The sequence below is a fragment of the Vanellus vanellus genome (assembly GCF_965231255.1).
Source record: "Vanellus vanellus genome assembly, chromosome: 14".
Taxonomy (NCBI): Eukaryota; Metazoa; Chordata; class Aves; order Charadriiformes; family Charadriidae; genus Vanellus; species Vanellus vanellus.
This window is the reverse complement of record NC_138919.1, coordinates 18,102,034-18,121,056: the sequence shown is the minus strand read 5'-3', so window position 1 is coordinate 18,121,056 and position 19,023 is coordinate 18,102,034. Positions and strand designations below refer to the sequence as shown.

The 19,023-nt window shown below is 55.2% G+C and overlaps 1 protein-coding gene across 1 annotated transcript in view; it reads right to left on the bottom strand.

The window, feature by feature from the left end:
- Nucleotides 1-3,295: 3,295 nt before the first annotated feature.
- The window catches only part of ADAP1 (ArfGAP with dual PH domains 1), a gene marked incomplete at its 5' end in the record, with an annotated part of 62,330 nt that continues 46,602 nt past the window's right edge, over nt 3,296-19,023 (bottom strand). Inside the window, 7 exons of the mRNA XM_082490822.1 lie at nt 3,296-3,375; nt 3,986-4,214; nt 4,675-4,746; nt 5,145-5,207; nt 7,434-7,517; nt 13,829-13,975; nt 16,077-16,189. Coding sequence (XP_082346948.1) covers nt 3,347-3,375; nt 3,986-4,214; nt 4,675-4,746; nt 5,145-5,207; nt 7,434-7,517; nt 13,829-13,975; nt 16,077-16,189 — 737 coding nt within the window. The 3' untranslated portion in view covers nt 3,296-3,346. The remainder of the gene's footprint in view (nt 3,376-3,985; nt 4,215-4,674; nt 4,747-5,144; nt 5,208-7,433; nt 7,518-13,828; nt 13,976-16,076; nt 16,190-19,023) is intronic.

Genomic DNA, 19,023 nt, shown 5'->3' with positions numbered 1-19,023 from the left:
CGTGCGATACTGCTGCTTTCTGAGTTCTGCGAGCGGAGATCTTACTGTCTTTCCTTTTCCCCCCCTCCCCTCCGCATTTGACCGTGGGTCACACAGACCTTAGAGCAGCATCACTGCTGTAGTCGGGGGCAGGAGTGGATTGCTTTGATTTGCAGCCCCCACCCGGGCTGATGCTGTGGCATTTATTAAGTGATCGGGGATGCACGGATAGAAAATACATAGTTGGCAACTACAGCGGTGTATACAGAGTGTGTGTGTAAGATATATATGGCAATATATAATGTACACACACACACAGACGCACATGTGACTATACGCACATAAGCAGCCTTTTGTGTATGTAATTTTATAATTCGATAATTGTATGGCATATAGTTTAGAATATTATTTATATTAGTCGTAAACACGCACACAAACAACCCTTGTAGCTAGCTGTAATCACACACGGCCCCGCCTGTTCCCTCCGTGCTTCCGGCACGCCTGGGGTCTTAAAGTGTGAGTGCGTGACAGTAGGTGTGCAAAATATACATTTATGAATACTTTTACTGTAAATTAAATATCTATAGTTATGCATACACATATGCATGTGGGTATATGTATGTTTATATGCAATATATTTCTCTTAAATTGATAATATAAATTATATGCTTTACACCTACATAAAAAGCATGCACGTGTGTATATTCATCATACATAATTAAATATTTTATAATGTTGCAATTATAAAACATGTCTATAAAACTATACATATGCAGGCGTGTGTGTATAAAACACATATAACTTCTATATTTGTAAATTAAATGTATATGTCTAATGATGGCTCTATATACTCACACAGGGGTTCGTATGAACTATATTCAGCTCACGCACGTGTGTTATTATGGCACATCTACAACGCAGAGTTTGTAGTTGTGACTGTGAATAGCCAACGCCTCTCACAGAATTTATTTCTATATTCGCAAGAAATATATATCTTTTGTGTACGTGTGTGCATACACAGATATAAAATATGAGAACGCTATATAAAACAGGTCCAACGTACACTATGTAATACACACATATACACAAATCAGTATTTTATATATTATGTTATATAATATACATAAATAGGTGTGTGTGGTTTATATGAAATATACCTACCTGGTGCACACACGGAGGCACGCACACACGTGTACACACACACACACGTACACACACGTACGTACACACACACACACACAGGCACGCACACACATGTGCACACACATATATGTATGTACACACACTCTCTCTCTGCCGGGGGGCGCGCGCACACACACATGTGCACACACACACGTACACACACGTACACACACGTACGTACACACACGTACGTACACACACAGGTACGCACACACATGTGCACACGTACATGTATGTACACACACTCTCTCTCTGCTGGGGGGGCGCGCACACACACACGGAGGCACGCACACACATGTACACACACGTACGTACACACGTACGTACACATGTACGTACACACGCGCGCACACACTGCTGGGACACACACACACACACTCTCTCTCTCTCTGCCGGGGCGCGCACACACACACACACAGAGGCACGCAAACACATGTGCACACACACGTACACATACGTACACAAACACACACTCTTTGCTGGGACACACACGGAGGAACGCACACACACACATACACACACGTACACACACGTACACACACGTACGTACATACACACACACACACACTGCCGGGACAAACACACTGCCGGGGCGCGTGCGCGCGCACACACACACACACAGGCGCGCGCACACACACACACGTACATACACACACTCTCTCTGCCGGGACACACACACACACACACACACACACACACACACACACACACACACACACTCACTCTCTCTCTCTCTCTCTCTGCCAGGGGCGCACGTGCGCACGCGCACACACACACACAAACACACACACACACAAACACACACACAGAGCCGGGGGGACAGATGGTTGTGTAGCTGTCCACCTACATGGCTGCAGGTGGTGTTTTACCCCCCCCCACACACTCCCCCCCACCCCCCCCTCCTTCCCCCGTGTTTTACCCCCCTTCCCCCCCCCCCATCCCTCCCCGCCCCAGCACCACACGGCCACGGTTCGGACATCATAATTTATTGGTTCGAACGACATTTAGTACCACAGTGGTCTCACCAGTGACAGGAGGAACGCGTACAGCCGATGGGATGCTCTCGGTTACACACACCAACGTAAGAACCGCGTCGGACGGGGCCGGGGCCGGTACTTCAGCTGAGGCCGGAAATTTCATTTTTGGGTTAAAAAAATCCAGCACACGGTGCGCAGGTCCCAGCCCACCCACAGGTTTACAGTGCTCAACACAGCGCTGAAACGTCACTTCAAGCAGCTTTTTTTTTTTTTTTGGCAGAAAAAAAAAATCAACAAAAAAAAAAAAATTAAGAGAATTATTGGAGAAAAAAAGAAAATGTGCACCCACCAGTCCGGAGAAGGAACGTGCCGTCGGCCGGGGGGGGCCGGGCTGTCGTGGTGCCTGTCAGCACAGCTGCCCCTAAAGCTCAGCCCCCCCACCGGGGTCCCAAAATGGGGTGAAGCCCCCGACCACGAAAGGAACGCCGCGGGGAGCGGAGCGGGGCCCCCACCCCACCCCCTTTGCTCCCCCGACATCGCCGCATGGCTCCGTGTCCCCCTTCCCCTCGCAGGGCCCCAGGGTTAACGAAGGTACCCCTTCGTTAAGTGGGTAACGAGGCCAATTTCCTCCATTCCTATATCCCTTTTGACCCCAGCCCGGGTAGAGCATCACCACCGCTCCCCCGGTGGGGCCATTCCGCATGTCACCATTTCGGGTGTCTCCAGGTTGGTGTCTCCCATCCCACGAGGACGTCACCGCTCAGGGCCACCCGGGTCCCCGGGGAAAGGGCTGCCGGAGAGCCGGGGCTGCGGGGACACAGCCACACTCCCCACGGAGCAGCTCCTGGGGAAAAGCCCCATCTCCCCCCCGAGATGTGCCACCAAGAGTCCTCCCCGTCCCGCCGAGGCCGGGTGGGACACCCCTTCCAGCAGGTGACGGGGGTGCAGGGACCACCCATCCCAGCGGCACAACTCGCCGAACAGCCACGGAGCAGAATTTTTCGGGTTGGCTCAGCATCTTCTCCGACGTTTCGCTGCCGCCCTTCTCGGTTTCCGACATGATCAAGTGAATGATGAGGGGAAAGGGAAGTATTATTATTATTATTACTGTTATTATTATTATTCTTCATTATTTTCAACATTTCAAATAAAACCACGTTGTGTTGTAAACAGAAGCTCACTCCTCAGGTCTGCCCGGCCAGTCCCAGCTAAGGTTTATGTTTGAAATGGGCTTCAACTGAAAGGGAAACAGACGGGACCGTTACCAGCAGGACGACAGCCCGGCACAGGCCCCTCTGCCTTCGGCCTCCTCTTGGCTCCCATTACCCTATAACGGGAGGACCCATCATCCTTACAGCCCCGCGGCCATCAGGCCAGAGGCGATGAAGAGGGAAGGATACCTCCTCCTCCTCTCAGCATGAGCCCCGCGTCCTCCCCGGGCAGGGAAGGGCTCTCGCAAGAGAGCGACGCTGCTGCATCCCCGATCCCCCTCCGTCCATCCCCCCCATCCCTGATCCCCTCCATCCTTCTCCCCCATCCCCAATCCCTTCTGTTGATCCCCCTGATCCCCCTCCGTCCATCCCCTCCATCCCTGATCCCCTCCATCCTTCTCCCCAGTCCCCAATCCCTTCTGTTGATCCCCCTGACCTCCCTCCATCCAACCCCTCCATCCCTGATCCCCTCCATCCTTCTCCCCAGTCCCCAATCCCGCTCTGTCCATTTCCCCCCATCTCCGATCCCCTCCATCCATTCCCCCCATCCCCGATCCCCCTCCACCCACCCCGTCCCCCACCACCGGGGAACTCCAGGGGCCGAGGCTGACCTCCCGCCCTCCCCAGCGAACACACCTGCGTATTCCTGAGGCAGCATCGGCCGGCTTATAACTTTCTGAAAAGTCGTGATCCACTCCAGCTGGTCGTCCTCCGTCTCGCAGGCGAAGAGGAATTTCCGATCGGGGGTGACGATGGTTATTCCGTGCTGCCAGTGGTTTCCCTGGGTGGACGGCGGGAGCCCTTCCAGGACTTTGTAGCTGTTCTCCTTACTCCCAATAAAAACTTCCCCTCTGGCGAAGGCATCCTAGGAGGCAGCGGAGCGGTGGCTGCGGAGGGCAGCAGGACGCGGCTCACCCTGCTCCAGCCCCACCACCACCGTGCAGCAGCCGAACACCGAACGCGCCACCCACCCCACAGAGCCCCGCTCAGCTCCTCCCGCGGGCACCCACGGTACGGGACCAACACCCGGGATCCAAAATTCAACTGCAGAAAAACCCACAGCTGGTCCACGGGGTTCCCGAAGCATTTTTGGTGAGTGTCTGTGCGTGGGGCTACTGCACGCTGAACACCGGGCAGATCCAACCAGCAGTGATGGCTCCATGCTCCCTCGGCTCTCCCACCAGCCCGAGATTCACCACAGCATCATCATCATCATATTATTATTACTATCATCATCATCATCATCATCATCATCATCATCATCATCATCATCAATCATTATCATTGATTATTCCCAGCAGACAGCCCCGGCACCTTCGTCTTACCAGGGGATCTTTGAAATACATGAGCCGTCGGTCGTCCATGGTGAACCATCGCTTCTTGAATCCCTCTGTTTGCTGAAGAGTCCAAAAATGTGGGGTTACACACCAAAGCAGCGCAGCTCCTCGCCTACCGGGTACGACTCGGGAGGATCAAGGCACACGGAGGAACCCGATGGGTTGGGGGAGATGGGGACAGGCGGCTTCTGGGCCACCACGGGCTGGCACAGCAGGGTCCAGGCAAGCTGGCCCACCCAGGCGAGGCAGCGAGAGGGGACCCGGGGTGGCCGCTCTGTGAAGCTTCTGGAGCTTTTTAACATTTGCTGCCAGGTGGGAAAAGTGTATTAACGCATTGGCGGCGTTAAGGCTTCGCCTCTCCATCAAGGGTGGGTTTGTGCCACCAGCAGACCCTCCTCAGCCCCAAGCAGATGCAAGGCTCGTGTTTAGAGGGACGGCCGAAGTGCGCCATGTCCTACCTTTGGCCCCGTTTTCTCCATGTACCCCTCCTTCAGGTAGTTTCTAGAAAGCTTTGGCACCAGCTGGAGCAACCGGAGAGGAGAGAAGAGAGGACAGCGTCAGACGGATGGAGCCGGGGGGTCGCCGGGCGCGCGGGGCAGGGCTGGGGGGTCAGCGGGAGGACAGCCCACCCCGGCCCCCAGCCCACCCGACAGCTCTGGATGGATGGACGCTTCGGTCCCACTCCTCCCCAGCAGCCGCCAGGAGAAGCCCCCGGGGCCAAACCCCACCTCACCGGTGCGCTCTGGTGGTGCGTCTCCTCCACCAGCCGCAGCGGGAGCTCCAAAGTGTAATTTGCCTGAAAAACCTCATTAACACACGTTGTCGGTGCACTCCCCCTTCCCGCGGACAGCGCTGACAACAGCCCCCCGCCCCGGGGATATTTTTAACGCTGCTTAGTGGGAACCAGGCGGTAGCTGTGAGATCTCCGCAGATGCCTCTAAAAGCCTCTTGAAAGACCATGAGTCTCGCCAAAACCGGGGCCGACGGACCCGGCCACACGCCTCCCTGCCCCTGCTCCTGCCTTTCATTAAAACAGGTTATTAACAGCTCCGCACTCCCGCGACACCCAACTCAGCCCAGCCACAGCTCCGGTCGGCAGGCGCGTGCCCTGCAAGGGCAAAGACACCCCAAAATACAACGGCTCAAAGAATCACGCGGCATCTTTGTCTTGGAGCCTCCCTGGTGGGCGGCGAAGGGCTCTGTAGCCTCTGTAGCCCCGGCGTTGGGCTCCCGGGACGGGGGGGGGACACTTTGCTTGTCACAGCGCAGAGGGGTTCCTCCACGCTGCAGACGTGGCCCCGAAGCATCCTTCAGAGCGGGATCCCCGAGGGCTCTGCCTCCTCCGCACGGTGCAAGTCATACCCCTCTCCCACGTTTAACCTGGCTCCCGTTTAAACTTAATGCCTTTGCATCACTCTGACGGGGTAAAGGAATCATAAATTAGATGCAAATGATGGCAGCACCCAGGCTGGAGCCGCCTCGCCTACACAGCCCAGTCCCCACAGAGGTCTCCCCAGGCCGAACGCTGTGAAGGGTTGTTCGGTATTTCAAGGCTGTAAATTAAACCTTGCTAAACGTTACACTCCTCTGTGTCCTCCGAAGAATAACTGATGAGAAGGGGATGATAAGTAAAACCAGCTTCTCTCCCGCCCCCCCCGCCGGGGGTGAGCGTGTGAACCCTCTCACCACCCCCCGGACAAATGGTGCCTCTGTTAAGGTCTGGGGGGGGGTTGGGGCAATTTGATGCAGATGTGCCAACCAACTTTAACGGCAGTAGAGGATATGGGGGAGAAGTGAACACGGAAAGCCCACGCTGCACCGCGACTGCGCTACAGCCGCCTAACGAGGCTGCTCTTACGGTTTTTCATATTTCCCCAGTTTAGCTTCGTATCAGAGAACGGTCAGCAGTCCCTGGCGCCAGGGATCGCCGGCCGTGGGACCACTCCTCTTTCTCCTCCCCTCCTCCTCCCCAGGGACTGGGATGCTGTCTCTTGGGGGGGAAGGCTTTGGCTGGGGGTCCTCGGGGGGCACGGGCCACCCTGCAGCCCAGAGCCAGCCCCGGGGCCACCACTGGACCCTTCCCAGGTAATTAACAGAAGACAGGTCATGCAATTAGATTTCAAAATCTACAAAGCCAAGGAGGTAACAGAGGAACCACCACCACCACCACCACCACCCCCCAGTGACCTTACACACCACCGGCAGCACAACTGCGGCACAGTCAGCACAGTGCGGCACTGCCTCTGCGATTACATTAGCGAAAGATAATGCAATTAGCAGCTCCAGCTCCCGGAAAACACCAGACAGAGACTCATAAGCCGGGCTGCGCTGGCCGGCATGCAACAACTCACCCCCGAGGCGCGCGCGGGGACAGCACGGACGCTCTTTTGCCTTCATCTTTTCTACCTTCCAGCCTTTGTTTCGGCTTTTAGTATTACAGCAACGATTTTGGGGGAAGAGGCTTAAGGGCTTCTGTACGCGTGACAGCGCTGGAGTTACTCACACGCCCGGCTCACATTTTGAGCGTGAACATGTGCAGACACACACATGGCGTTTCCAGGGCTGGGCGCTGGTAAGCGGTGCTGCACGTGGGCTCTACAGCCCACCACCATCCTTTCAGCCCAGTAATTGTGAAACACTCGGAAGGATGGAGCACTCTCCAAGCCCTCCAGCTTGTTGACAGGATGCAAAAAAATGAGCAAAAGGGAGAAAAAACCCAAAAAACCAAGCCCTGCAGGAAAACTCACATCAACATCGCTGGCTCCAGGGAATGCCACTTGTAGGTAATGAAACCGCGCTGCCCGGATGGCGTTGAACCAGTCCACGATTTCCTAATAATGAGGAAGAAAAGCGTAGTGAGTTGCGTAGTCTGTGCATAAAATAACATGATCCTGCTGCGTTTCATCTCCCCCGTCACCTTGTCCCAAGTGGCAGAGCGCAGTTTAGCAGCAGTCCTAAAAACCCAAAAATAAATACAGACATATAAGAGAGCAACAAAGGGGTGAAGGACGGGGAACATCCAGCCTGTCCCAGGCTCAGGACATGCGTGGAGCGCTGCAGCCCCCGGTGAGCACCGAGGGGTTTTCTGCAGAGGGAAGGATTTAAACAGGTCCCTGAACTGGCAAAACCAGCATCAAACCAGCATTCCCGATGTCCAGCCCGGCGCTTAAGCCGGCCCCGCGGGCAGGGCTCGGCCGGGCGCAGAGGCAGCCCGTCCCGCCGGCCGCCACACGCAGGACCCACGAGGAACGCCTGAACCCCACCCAAATTCTGAGGCCTCAGCAACATACTTCAGTGCTTTGTTAAAAGAGAGTGGCCAAATACCTCTTTGTGTTTGTACTCCAGTCTATCAGTCACGTCTGCACGTCCGCCAGCGACAAGTGAAGTCCCAGCTCAATTCCCAGATGCTCTGGCACTTCTACCTTGCCTTGGCAGAAATCCCTCCGGTTTTTTGTGGTTTTCTTTTTTTTGTGTGTGGGTTTGGTTTGTTTTTTTTTTCCCTCTGAAATATCTGTTTCATAACTTATTTGGTTTCAAACTCCTCTATTCATTTGTCTCTGGTGAGGCCCGCAGAGGTTGTGCTACACCGGATGCCTTCTTCAAGGTTTCACTGAGAAATGCCGCATTAATTTTAAAAGCGATGCGCAGAGGGAGCGCTCAGACAACTGCCTCATCATCTAAAGGTATGGGCAAAGGAAGGGCGATGCCCGCGCTGCCCGCACCGGGACGCTGCGCCGCGGCGAGAGGGACGCTGAACCGTCCGGCTGGCGTTAGCACGCGTGAAGCGTCACAGGTCGGGGACGGGTCTGACGAGACAGACTCGACCCTACAATAAACACCGTCACCCCTTTGGGGTGGGGCTGCTGCCGCGTGGGAAAGACCATATCAAAGTAGAACATTTCGAACATTTAAACTTTTTTATGCTTTAAAAATGACTGGGGAATAAAACAAAAGGCTCTTAGGTGGGATTTTGGAGATCTCGGTTTTAAGGAGTTGAATCGGGGCTATCTCAAAAACGGCCCAGCGTGGCAAACAGCCACCCGCTAGAAGTTCAAATGCTTTGCTTTGTTAATCTACTTCAAGTTAAAGGGAAAAAAAATAAACCATAATAGGAAATACACAAACAGTGTTTTGGAAAACTCTGACCTACTTCTCTGAGGTTTTATTACTTATCACCTGCTTCCCCCCTCCCCCCCCCCCGCAGCAGCCAAGCGGCCCCCAGGAAGCAGCACAACGGGCATCAGCGAGAGGAACTGGCTCCTGAAGTTAATGATGACCAAACCAGGCTGGAGGTAATGAACAATTATAACCTGTATAGTTGAAACGCTCAAACAGTCACCAGCTGGATGGCTGTGTATATATATATATATAATGGGTCTCCTCTTTGATCGTGATGCGAGACAGGGTTTCACCCTGCAGAAAAGCAGAGGCTGAAGCCTTCATTGACTTCTGGCAGTCAATTCCTTCTCGGAGTGTCGATCGTCCATTGCTGGAGGAAGGGACAGCACCACCTGTCTTTATACCAACCTGTACCCGCGCAAGCAAAGCCAGAAGGCTCAGTTGCTAAAGTTTCTGTGTGTATACTTGTGAGCAACGCCACAGACGGTGAGGAGATTATATCTGATGTATTAAAACGACGTTAAACTGCTCTGTGTTTTCAGATGGGGAGGTGTCGTCTCATTAGCTCGTTAGCAGAGATCCCTTTCACTGATGTGTGTCTCAGAGCAAGCAGAGAAAACGAACTACCGCCTGCACCTTTGCAAATGGCTTTTCCAGGCTCTCTGCGTCCTCCTGGGCTGCTTGCAGTGCCACCGCAGGTGACAACTCCGCGTGTCACCTTGGTGTCTCTCCAGTCTCCATCCTGAACCGGAGCCACCCACACTGCCGTGGCACTCGGACTGACAAACCCGGATAAAAAAGCAACTTCTTCTCACCGTCCCTCCCCTCATCACCTCCCCACAGCCCAAGCACGGAGCCACTCCGCCGCTGCTGCTCAATCCCGCGCGCGACCTCTTCCAGCCCTCAAAGCTCACGGTGCGGCTCAGGAAAGCAGGAGCACTGGAGAAGAGCAGTTTGCTAATTTCTCCAGAGAAGATCCAAAGATTTTGGTTTGCACCCTACAGGGTGGCCTCTCCTGGAGACTCAGCCCACCTCTGAGCGTAGAATCACTGAATGGGTTGGGTGGGAAGGGACTGTTAAAGGCCATCTAGTCCAACCCTCTGCCATGGGCAGGGACACCTCCCCCCAGCCCAGGGTGCTCAGAGCCCCGTCCAACCTGACCTGGAATGTTTCCAGGGATGGGGCAGCCACCACCTCTCCGGGCAACCTGCGCCAGGGGCTCACCGCCCTCCGCATAAAAAACATCTTCCTTACACCTAGCCTAAATCTCCCCTCTTTTAGTTTAAAACCATCACCCCTTGTCCTATCACAACAGGCCCTGCTATAACGCTTGTCCCCGTCTTTCTTTAAGTACCGAAAGGCCACACTAAGGTCTCCCCTCCCCTCTCCCTGCATCCGAAGGGCGATGGTAAGACGGGGGACAGCGGCAGCACCCGCAGCTCTCCCAGCTGCTCCCACCGTGGCTTCCAGGAGAAGTCCTGCAGAGGGAGCTTGAGCCCCGGCCAGGAGCTCGGCGTGGTGGGAAACCCACTCCTGCGGCTTCCCGAGCTCCCGGGGCCAGCGGGAGACCTGGGGACAGGGCTGTGGGGCTCCAGCCCTGGGCCCGCAGGAGGGACAGCCCTGGCGAGGGCGGCACTCCGGGTGCCTCCGGGAGACGGGGCAGTCCGCACGGCGCCGTCGCCCCACGCGGAGCATCGGTCTCCTGCTCCAGCGGGAGCCTCAGCTTCACCCCGGCTGGCTCGGGACGGCGGGTGGTGGGTAACTGCTAACAAGGGACCGCAAGAACATCCTTTGAAATGCTCGCAGCCCGACCCCTTCTTGCCCTGCCCCTCCAGGAACCCGCTGTCGTTAGACACCCGCATCACGAAAGCACCCAGATATGCCCATTTTGAGCAGGGGGCGGGGGCTGGTTTCGGTCTCTCGTTTGCCATCAGGACACACCGAGGAGCTGGCGAAGCCACCAGGCTGCGGTCCCGCAGGAGCTACACCTCCAGCCAAGTCGCGCGACGCTGTCCCACCCCAGGAAGCTCTGGGGCGGCAGCACGGCGACCTGCTTCCTCCGTCCGTCTTTTATCCCCTTGGGTGCCTTACTCCAGCAAACGCCACCGGGGCGGTGGGGCTCTCCCAGCTGTTTTAGGGGCTGGATAGGCACACGGGGGATTATCCCATCTGAGAGATAAACCCGCTTTCTTAGAACCATAGAATGGTTTGGGTTGGAAGGGACCTTAAAGCCCATCCAGTGCCACCCCCTGCCCTGGGCAGGGCCACCTCCCCCCAGCCCAGGTTGCCCCCAGCCCCGTCCAACCGGGCCGTGAACACCTCCAGGGATGGGGCAGCCACAGCTTCTCGGGGCACCCTGCGCCAGGGGCTCACCACCCCACAGGAGTGAATTTCTTCCTAATATCTAACCTAAATCTCCCCTCTTCCAGTTTGAAGCCATTCCCCCTCATCCTATCACCACATGCCCTTGTCAAAAGTCCCTCCCCAGCTCTCCTGGAGCCCCTTTAGGGGGGGTATTGTATTGTGTGTTCTTCTGGGGTACTGTAGCAGAAGAGCCAGTGGAGAGCAGCATGAGGATTACTGCTGAGCTCCTCAGTGGGAAAAAGACCCCAAATCCTGCCCTGGTGGGAGGCCAGCCAGATCGGGGACAGGATTAGGTGGGGAGGGATTAAACCCCAGAAATACGAGACGGGAACCTAAATCAGGCTCAAGCACTTTGGATCGGGGGAGGCAGCACCTCTGGGGTACCAGGGGAGACCCTGCGGCTGCCAGGGGAGTACGGGAGGGAGCACACGGCTGCGGGAGACCGCAGGTGAGTCCCGGGTCCTTTGGTCCCATCGGGTGGGGGGACACCCCGGGGGGTGTCATCTTCCTGCAGCCCTCGCTCAGGCAAAAGGCAGACGGATTTCAGGGAAGTGGAAAGAAATCCACCCTGGGCATTATGGGATGGCATCAGCGCGCGTCCTGCCAAGCCACCGAGACGAAGGCAGGAGCTGCGAGAATGCTCCTTCCACGAGCCCCCAGCAGAAAGCTCAGCATTTTAAACCCACTAAAACCCCCAAATAACGGTAGAAGCCTGACTCCGTCCCTCACAGCTGGGCTACGCGGACCACCAAGGCCCAGCCAACCACAGACGTGGGCACGACAGTGGGATGCAGCTTTCACAGGAAAGAGCTTCTTCCTTATTTCGGTTCCAGCTGTGGCCGGGGAGGTACCCGCCAGCGACGCAGCGGTGCTAACGCCGCACCTGGTGCCCAGCGGCGCCTGCCGCGTACGGTGGGACTTGCCTATCCCACCAGGCAGAGCCGATGGAGGGGAGGGCCAGTTCGGGAGCAGCCCTGCCGGAGCAGCTCCCCGGGACCCGCAAGCGCAGGGAGCGAGACCCCGCGGCGCTGCGGGATGCTGAGCCGGAGAGACACAGCCCGGGTAAGGCATCCCGGTGCGCGCAGCACGCAGAAGGCACGCAGGCACCACCGCGCTGTGCCGCTGCCCGCTGAGCGGCAGGACCTGCACAGGTTTAAGTGGTCATCGTTGCTTTATTTTTATAGATAAACGTATATATGGGGGCGGGGGGAGAGAGAGAGCCTTCCTTTATATTCCTACATACAGCAGCACAGACACAGGCACACATTCATCTCTTTATGTCTATTACACACATCTATGCGTGTGTGTGCGTGCGTATTACACGCACGTTTCTGTGCATGCACAAAACCAGGCGATGCCGCTAATTAACCCAAACCCAACACACTAATTGCCTCCTGCCTGCACCGCGCAGGAACCGCACTGAGCCTCTGCAGCACAGCCCTGCGAGCGCCACAGGCATCACCCGGCTCCGCCGCTACCGCAGCCGCAGCAGAGGCGACATCAGCTTTACTCATCCACAAGTGAGGAATATTTTGCTTTTTGGTAGAATTATGGGCATATACAGCCTGGAGAGGACCGACTGCCATGAGCACAGACTGCCTATCCCTAGCAGGGCTGCCGGGCTCACCGTGCCTGGGAGAATAGCTGAAAGAGGGCTGTGCTCCAAGACGATCCCGCAAATCCCTGCGGATCCCGCAAATTCCTGCAGATCCCGCAAATCCCTGCCGTGCCGGTCCACAAGGGATCGGCTCCAGAAAGCCGCTCTGACAGACGGGGCACTGAACGGGATGTACCATCAAAGGCTGAAGGCACCGTGACAGCCAGAGGAAAGCGGACGCAATGAGAACACGACAGCTTTAGGCTCTGGTTGTGTGGCTGCTCCAGGGCTGCTGATACTTTATGGGGAGCCCAAAATATTTGAGGGAGGGAAGAAAGAGATGAAAATAAGGCTGTGAGATGGCATCCACTGCAAACTCGCCCGGGTCTGCTCTCTGCATGGACACCAGTCCACAGAGACAGGACCCACAGGGCAGCGCGGTGACTGCCGCTGTCCTTCGCGGTGGCCCCCCGGGCTGGGACCCTCCAGGAGGGTTGGGACCCCCTCACTGCCCTGGACTCTACGTCCTGCTGTCCTCCTGCAAGTGACCACCTCATACCCATGAGCCCTCTTCTTCACACCTCCCTTCAGAGGCACGAGGGCATCAAAGCGAGGGGATTTATTTCAATACAAACACGCAGATTTGCATTTTATAAAGTACAAGACAGGCAGAGAAACAACCAGTTCCACAGTTCTCCTACAATCCAGTTCGCTCCCCTTTTGCGAGTCCTTGGACCGAGTCCCCTCACCTTTCGTCGCTCCATTCACCCCGTCTCCTTCTCCGGGCACCGAGGAGCCTGCCTTAAAAAATGCCTCTGTCCCTACGTCTAGTTGCAAGCAGAGGAACAGCAATTCCTTCCATTTGCATCTCGTTATTCAGAAGACACGGGGTTTGCAGCCTCCGTGCTTGGAAGGACGTGACAAACCTGCTCAAAGCTGGTTGTGCGCCCTGTACCCCCATCCCTTCCGCACCCCCCAACGGTTCCCAGCGCGGTCAGAGCTGGCGCTGAGCAGCATCAACCCCCAGGACCACAACCCTTCTCGTTACCTCCGCGCTCTCACCTTGCCATCTTCGTGATAGACAAAGATGTTCCTTGTGCTATTGTCCTTCAAGTAAGTGATCTGCAGTCCGTGGGGGTTCCCGATTTTTGCAGGCTGGAAAGTTGCATTTAGATGTTCGATCTTCATAATTGCTTTGGGTTCTTTTGCCTGGAAAACACAGTTGAGTGAGCAAACACCTGAGAATTGGCTTTCACACCAGAAAGCAGTTCACTTGGTCAGAAAAAAACTCCTGATTGCAGCCATTAGCTAAAAAAAACCCCTACCCTGACACCCAGCCCACAACACTGCCTGGCGATGAGATATCAGAGACTTTGCTTGGCCATCAAGGAGTGCTCTCTGCCAGCCTGGGAGAAGGCTCTGTCCCCCAAAATTCAGCAGAGTTCAAGGGGAGAAAGGTTTCAGCCCAGAAGCAAGATGGACAGGCCAAGGCTCACGAGAGGATGTTGTGCTATAAAGACAAGTCTCTTCACCGTGCCTCCTGGCTCAGCCTCTGTTCAGCTGCCTCCTGACCCCGAGGCCTCCTCCGGCCTCTTTACCCAGAGGTAAGAGACCAGCGTTCACACCAGGATGAGCACTATCAAAGAAAGAAAACCATTCAGCCAGACAAAAAAAAAAAACAAACAAAAAAAGCAGACTGCCAACAGGCCAGGATGAGTTCTGCATCTCAAGCACCCCCAGCCAGTTCATCCTTGCCCAAGAAGGTGGAGAATTATCCCCCTTGTCAACTTCAGACCTGGGTGCTAGGCTGGCAGGGGCACCATGCCCACATCCCCACCAGTCCCATCCTCTCACACGAGCCCTTGGCTTCTGAGTCTGCTCCTCCCCTTGCCCTCCAAACGGTGACCTTTCTTTTCAGAGGAATAAATATCTACCTTACAGCCACCTCTTGGGTGGGTTAGCCCAAGGGTCGGCCTGGATCAGGCCCTCCAGGCACCAATCCCACCTGCACCCTCTGTGGCAGGTCACTTCAACTTTGTAGGGCAGTTTGTCTTCCTACAAAACACCTCTAGAAGTTTACCACCCCTTCAGGACTGCACCGAGACGTGAACTAGCAAGCGCGAATAAAACATCCCAAAAAAATAAAGATCAGGCACTTGGTAAGAGCAATTTTAGGGCACAGCGATGGGCCAGCGGTGGGTCGTGCGGTGGTGCCGTTGTCCCCAGCACCAGGCGGAAGTCCCTGAGCTGGCGGAGACACTAGCGCCGCTTTGGGAACCTGGGGACTTGCCGTAGACACACAGCCGTCGTGGGTGGCCACAGCGGGGAAACCCCAACTAAGAGGATGCGTCTACACAGCGCCGTTCCCACCATGGCTATGGTCAACAACGAAGCAAAGCAGTTTTAAACTACCGGAGCAGTCAATAGCGACTGAGTGGGGACTGCCGGGACTTTCACTTCTCCCTCGGTAATGACTGGCTCTCTCCCGTCTACGAGATGCAATTGCACCACACCACACCAAGACGGTGCTACCGAAGCTGGCCGCTGGGCGTGGAGAAGTGTGGATGCATGTTCCCCTCCTCTGCACGGTGTGGCTCATCAGGACACCACGATGGCATCAATTACTTGAGGAAACTGGCTGGCGGCTCGGTCTGGGCTGCTCTCGCCTGCGCCGTTCAGGGCAGACTCAAAGGGCAGAGAAAACACCAAGGCTTCCTCCATCACATGGTGCCGAATAGTCGAGCGTCTATCCATTCCTCACAAACGCAATCTTCGTGGTCATAGCTCCACTTGTCACTTACAACAAATGAAATGCGCTCTGGGGAAAAAGACAAATGCTTCCACCCTGCTTGATGCCAGAAGAGAAAACCAGGGAGCTCTTCCTCTGGATCGCTTGCCGCGCCACGCAAAGGAGGTTTCAGACTGCGAGGTGGTGATACCTTCGCCGCGGGCCAGCTGTAAATAGGAAACCCACAGCAGCTGCACGATGCAGCGCCAGAGCTGAGGAAAACTCCTTCATTGGTGGTTTAAGAAAAGCCTGAGCGACTTTAAAGGGCAACACAGCAGGAACACATGAAATGGCCAGTTGGGGTGTCTCGCCATGACTGCGGTGGTGGTGGTGGTGGTGGACCAAGAGCAAACCCTACCAAAGAGAGCGGTGAGCTGTACCTGGTGCCCTTGTCCTGGAGTGACTGGGGACTCAGCGCTTATGAAAACTGTATAAATAAAATGGTGTCTTAGGAATTACTTGTTCAAAGATGCTCCCACAGTTGCGATCCCCTGTCTGCACACAGCAGCCCCAGGTACTCACGTCATTTTTGTTGAAGTACTTCAGTGCACCTTCCCTCTCCGATAACACGAACTTTCGGCTTAAGAATTGCCCGTTGTCGCGGCCTCTCTTCCACAGAAATCCTTCTCGGTACCCTGCAGCAGAAAGCAATTGCTGAGAACCAGGGGTAAAACACTCCGGTAAGAAAAGAGGTGGGGTAAAGAAAAGGAGAAGAGCTTCGACTCCAAAACCAAGCAGCCCAAATGCGTGGCTGGACTGCTCACGGCACGAACAAAACAGGCCTTCTCCATCAGGTTTGCCTCGCTCACTCCGCTCCTGTGAGGCTCAGGCTGTTGGAAAAGAGCAGATGTCCCCACTCTGACACCGCGGTGTGGAGGCAACGGGGGATTTCCCCCGTGAACGCCGGGCGGGAATACAGGCGAAGCCCTGGGGAGCCGGGCTGTGTCCCTGCCGCAGCTCCCGGCGCCAGGGATGCTGCCCAACTTACTCACACAAGTAGCACTTTTGGAGCAAGGGAAAGGCAGGTGAGATCTGCTCTCCTGTGCTGATGCTGCTAAAAATTTAAAAATGGGGTGTGTGCCTGCGGGGAAAGTGGTTCGGGGTGGACGGCCGTATCACAGCAAGCCACAAAGACATTTCTCACATGGAAAAAGGGGCAAACGCTCGCAGTTCTTCCCACTGACTTCAGGACGCTTTGGTTGAGAAAGCCACCGAGGCAGCCTCGGCGGCGCGTCCCCTCGCAGCGGGTCCCTGCAGCCCGGCCGGCCGCGTCTGCCTCTTCCCTCTCCCTGGACGTCAGCCCCACGGGCGGATTCGCTGCTCCGGAAGAGCTCTATTCGAAATGCTCGTGCTTTATTTAAAACTCAACAGAGCCATAAAGAGAGAAAAAAGAATCTAGAAATTGTAACTCCGCAAATCAGAGAAGCAATTACGGCTGATCGGCGCCAGCGCCCCCTGCAGCCGCAATGCCCAACTCATCTCACCGGTTTAATTGACGCCCTTATCTTAAATGCTTCAAAACGAAGAAACCCCAAGAACTGTCCAATAATAGTTTTGTGAATATTAACAGAGCAGTTTGATGGTCATCTTCCTTTTATTTCAGATATAATTATATAAAAGTCCCACTGAAAAAGTGTTCCCTTTCTCAGTTCCACACTTGTTAGGTTTTTGTTACTGGCTCTCAGGAGCTAGGATTTTAAAGTTAAAAATTATATGTTTTATAGCAACTTTCAGCTAAGTAACTAAACTTTTTTTTAATATGCAAAGCGGCTCTGGAATCAGCAAGCAGCCTCTCCCTCGCCTGTCTGCTATAAAACCGGTGGTGTGCGGGAATTCCTCGTTCAACCCACTTTTCACTTGTCCGTCCTGATATAAGATTGATGAAAAGATGCAGAAAAATCCCTCAACCAACTCCTCAACACTGACTCTATAGGTACCAGCCATATAAAATGTTTCCATGCCATAAAAACCTAAAGCAAGAAAAAAAAAATGCACACAGACACACATTTAATGATCAGAAAAGAGAGGAAGAAAAGAGTGATATCGGCAACAGCTAAAGATGCTAACGGGAGGGAAAGTGCCCATCCAGCTGAATATACCTTTGCTGACAGCCAAAATACCAGTTCCTTCTGGCTGGACTTACAAAACTAAGTCAAATACTTTCTCCAGATGCTCAGAGAAACCTTCGCTGAACGCCAGGCAAAGCCGCCGACGTCTGCCCCAGACGAGTGCGATGGCAAAGCCGTGCCGTGGCCAACGCCACACGCTGCCCGCAGAGAGCGTCCCAAACCCGACCGGCACGGCCGACGGCCGGCGCGCGGCACCACGCATGGGCTGATAGCTTGACGCAGGTGGAAAGCGGTGGAAGTATTTAAAGCTGTCAGGAGCCTTTCCTTTCTTTCTTTATTCTACACAGGGCATATGTCGCAGCTGGGCTTGATTTTGCCCCCCCAAATGGGCGTACACTGCCACGCAGCAGCAACCGAGTCCATGTCACTGCCCAGAGACACACACGGGACAGCCCAAACCCTCAGTTATCCCACAGCCACGGACAACTGGTGATGCCACAGCGCCGTTCCACCTCTGAGCCCTTCCCATCCCTCCAGCGCAGGACAAGCGCTCTGCCCCACATGGAGCATCGGCACCCACGGGTGCTGCCAGCCGTACCCACGCGCACCAGCCCAGTAACCCAGAGGACCGGCACCAGATGTATCAAGGGAATTACGGGTCTGAAGGTCTTTCTCTGGTCCACCCACCCGTCCAGCTTGGAAGAGACCCCCCCAAAGCCACAAGCAGGACCGGCTCGTTCAGTCCATCAATTCAACCCCATCCCAGCTCGAGCTGTGGGCTTGCCCTGTGCTTTTTATAAAGAAAAGACATGGCGAACCCATTGGAGGGCATTCAGTGTCCGAAAGAGAAGAACCCACAGGGGAGCAGGATTATCCGAAGTCTGAGCAAGGGGAAGGAGCCAAGAAAGGCACCGACACCCAGCCAAGGGCGGCCGCAGCCGACAGCAGCGCGGGAAAGGCCCGGGCTGATGCGCTCCTATCACTGCCGTGGTAGGAATTAATTGCCGCGGAGCCGAAGGTCTCACTGAATCAGTGTCAGATGCCGCTACCCGCCAGGCTCGTATCAGCAAAAACTGGTACACAACCTATAGCGGGCTGTACACGACGGAGCTGAACGGGAATAATATCTCTGTGACAGGAGACAGACAGGCAGTAGGTGATGTGCGGCCGATAGGTTTATGAAATGCAAGATCTGCTTAACGGGAGGCGGAGATGCCGCCGGGGCTCTGCGGGCTGGCGTTGGCTGAGTGCTCTCTTGGAAAGCAAAGCATCGAGCAGCTTGCTCTCGAAGCGTGCGCTTGAGCAACCAGGGACAGGCGGTTTCTGTTCCTGAAGGGTGCTGATTTCTAACGCCAAGCCAGGTGGAGCAACGGAGTGCTTCAAAAGCCATTTCTATTCAC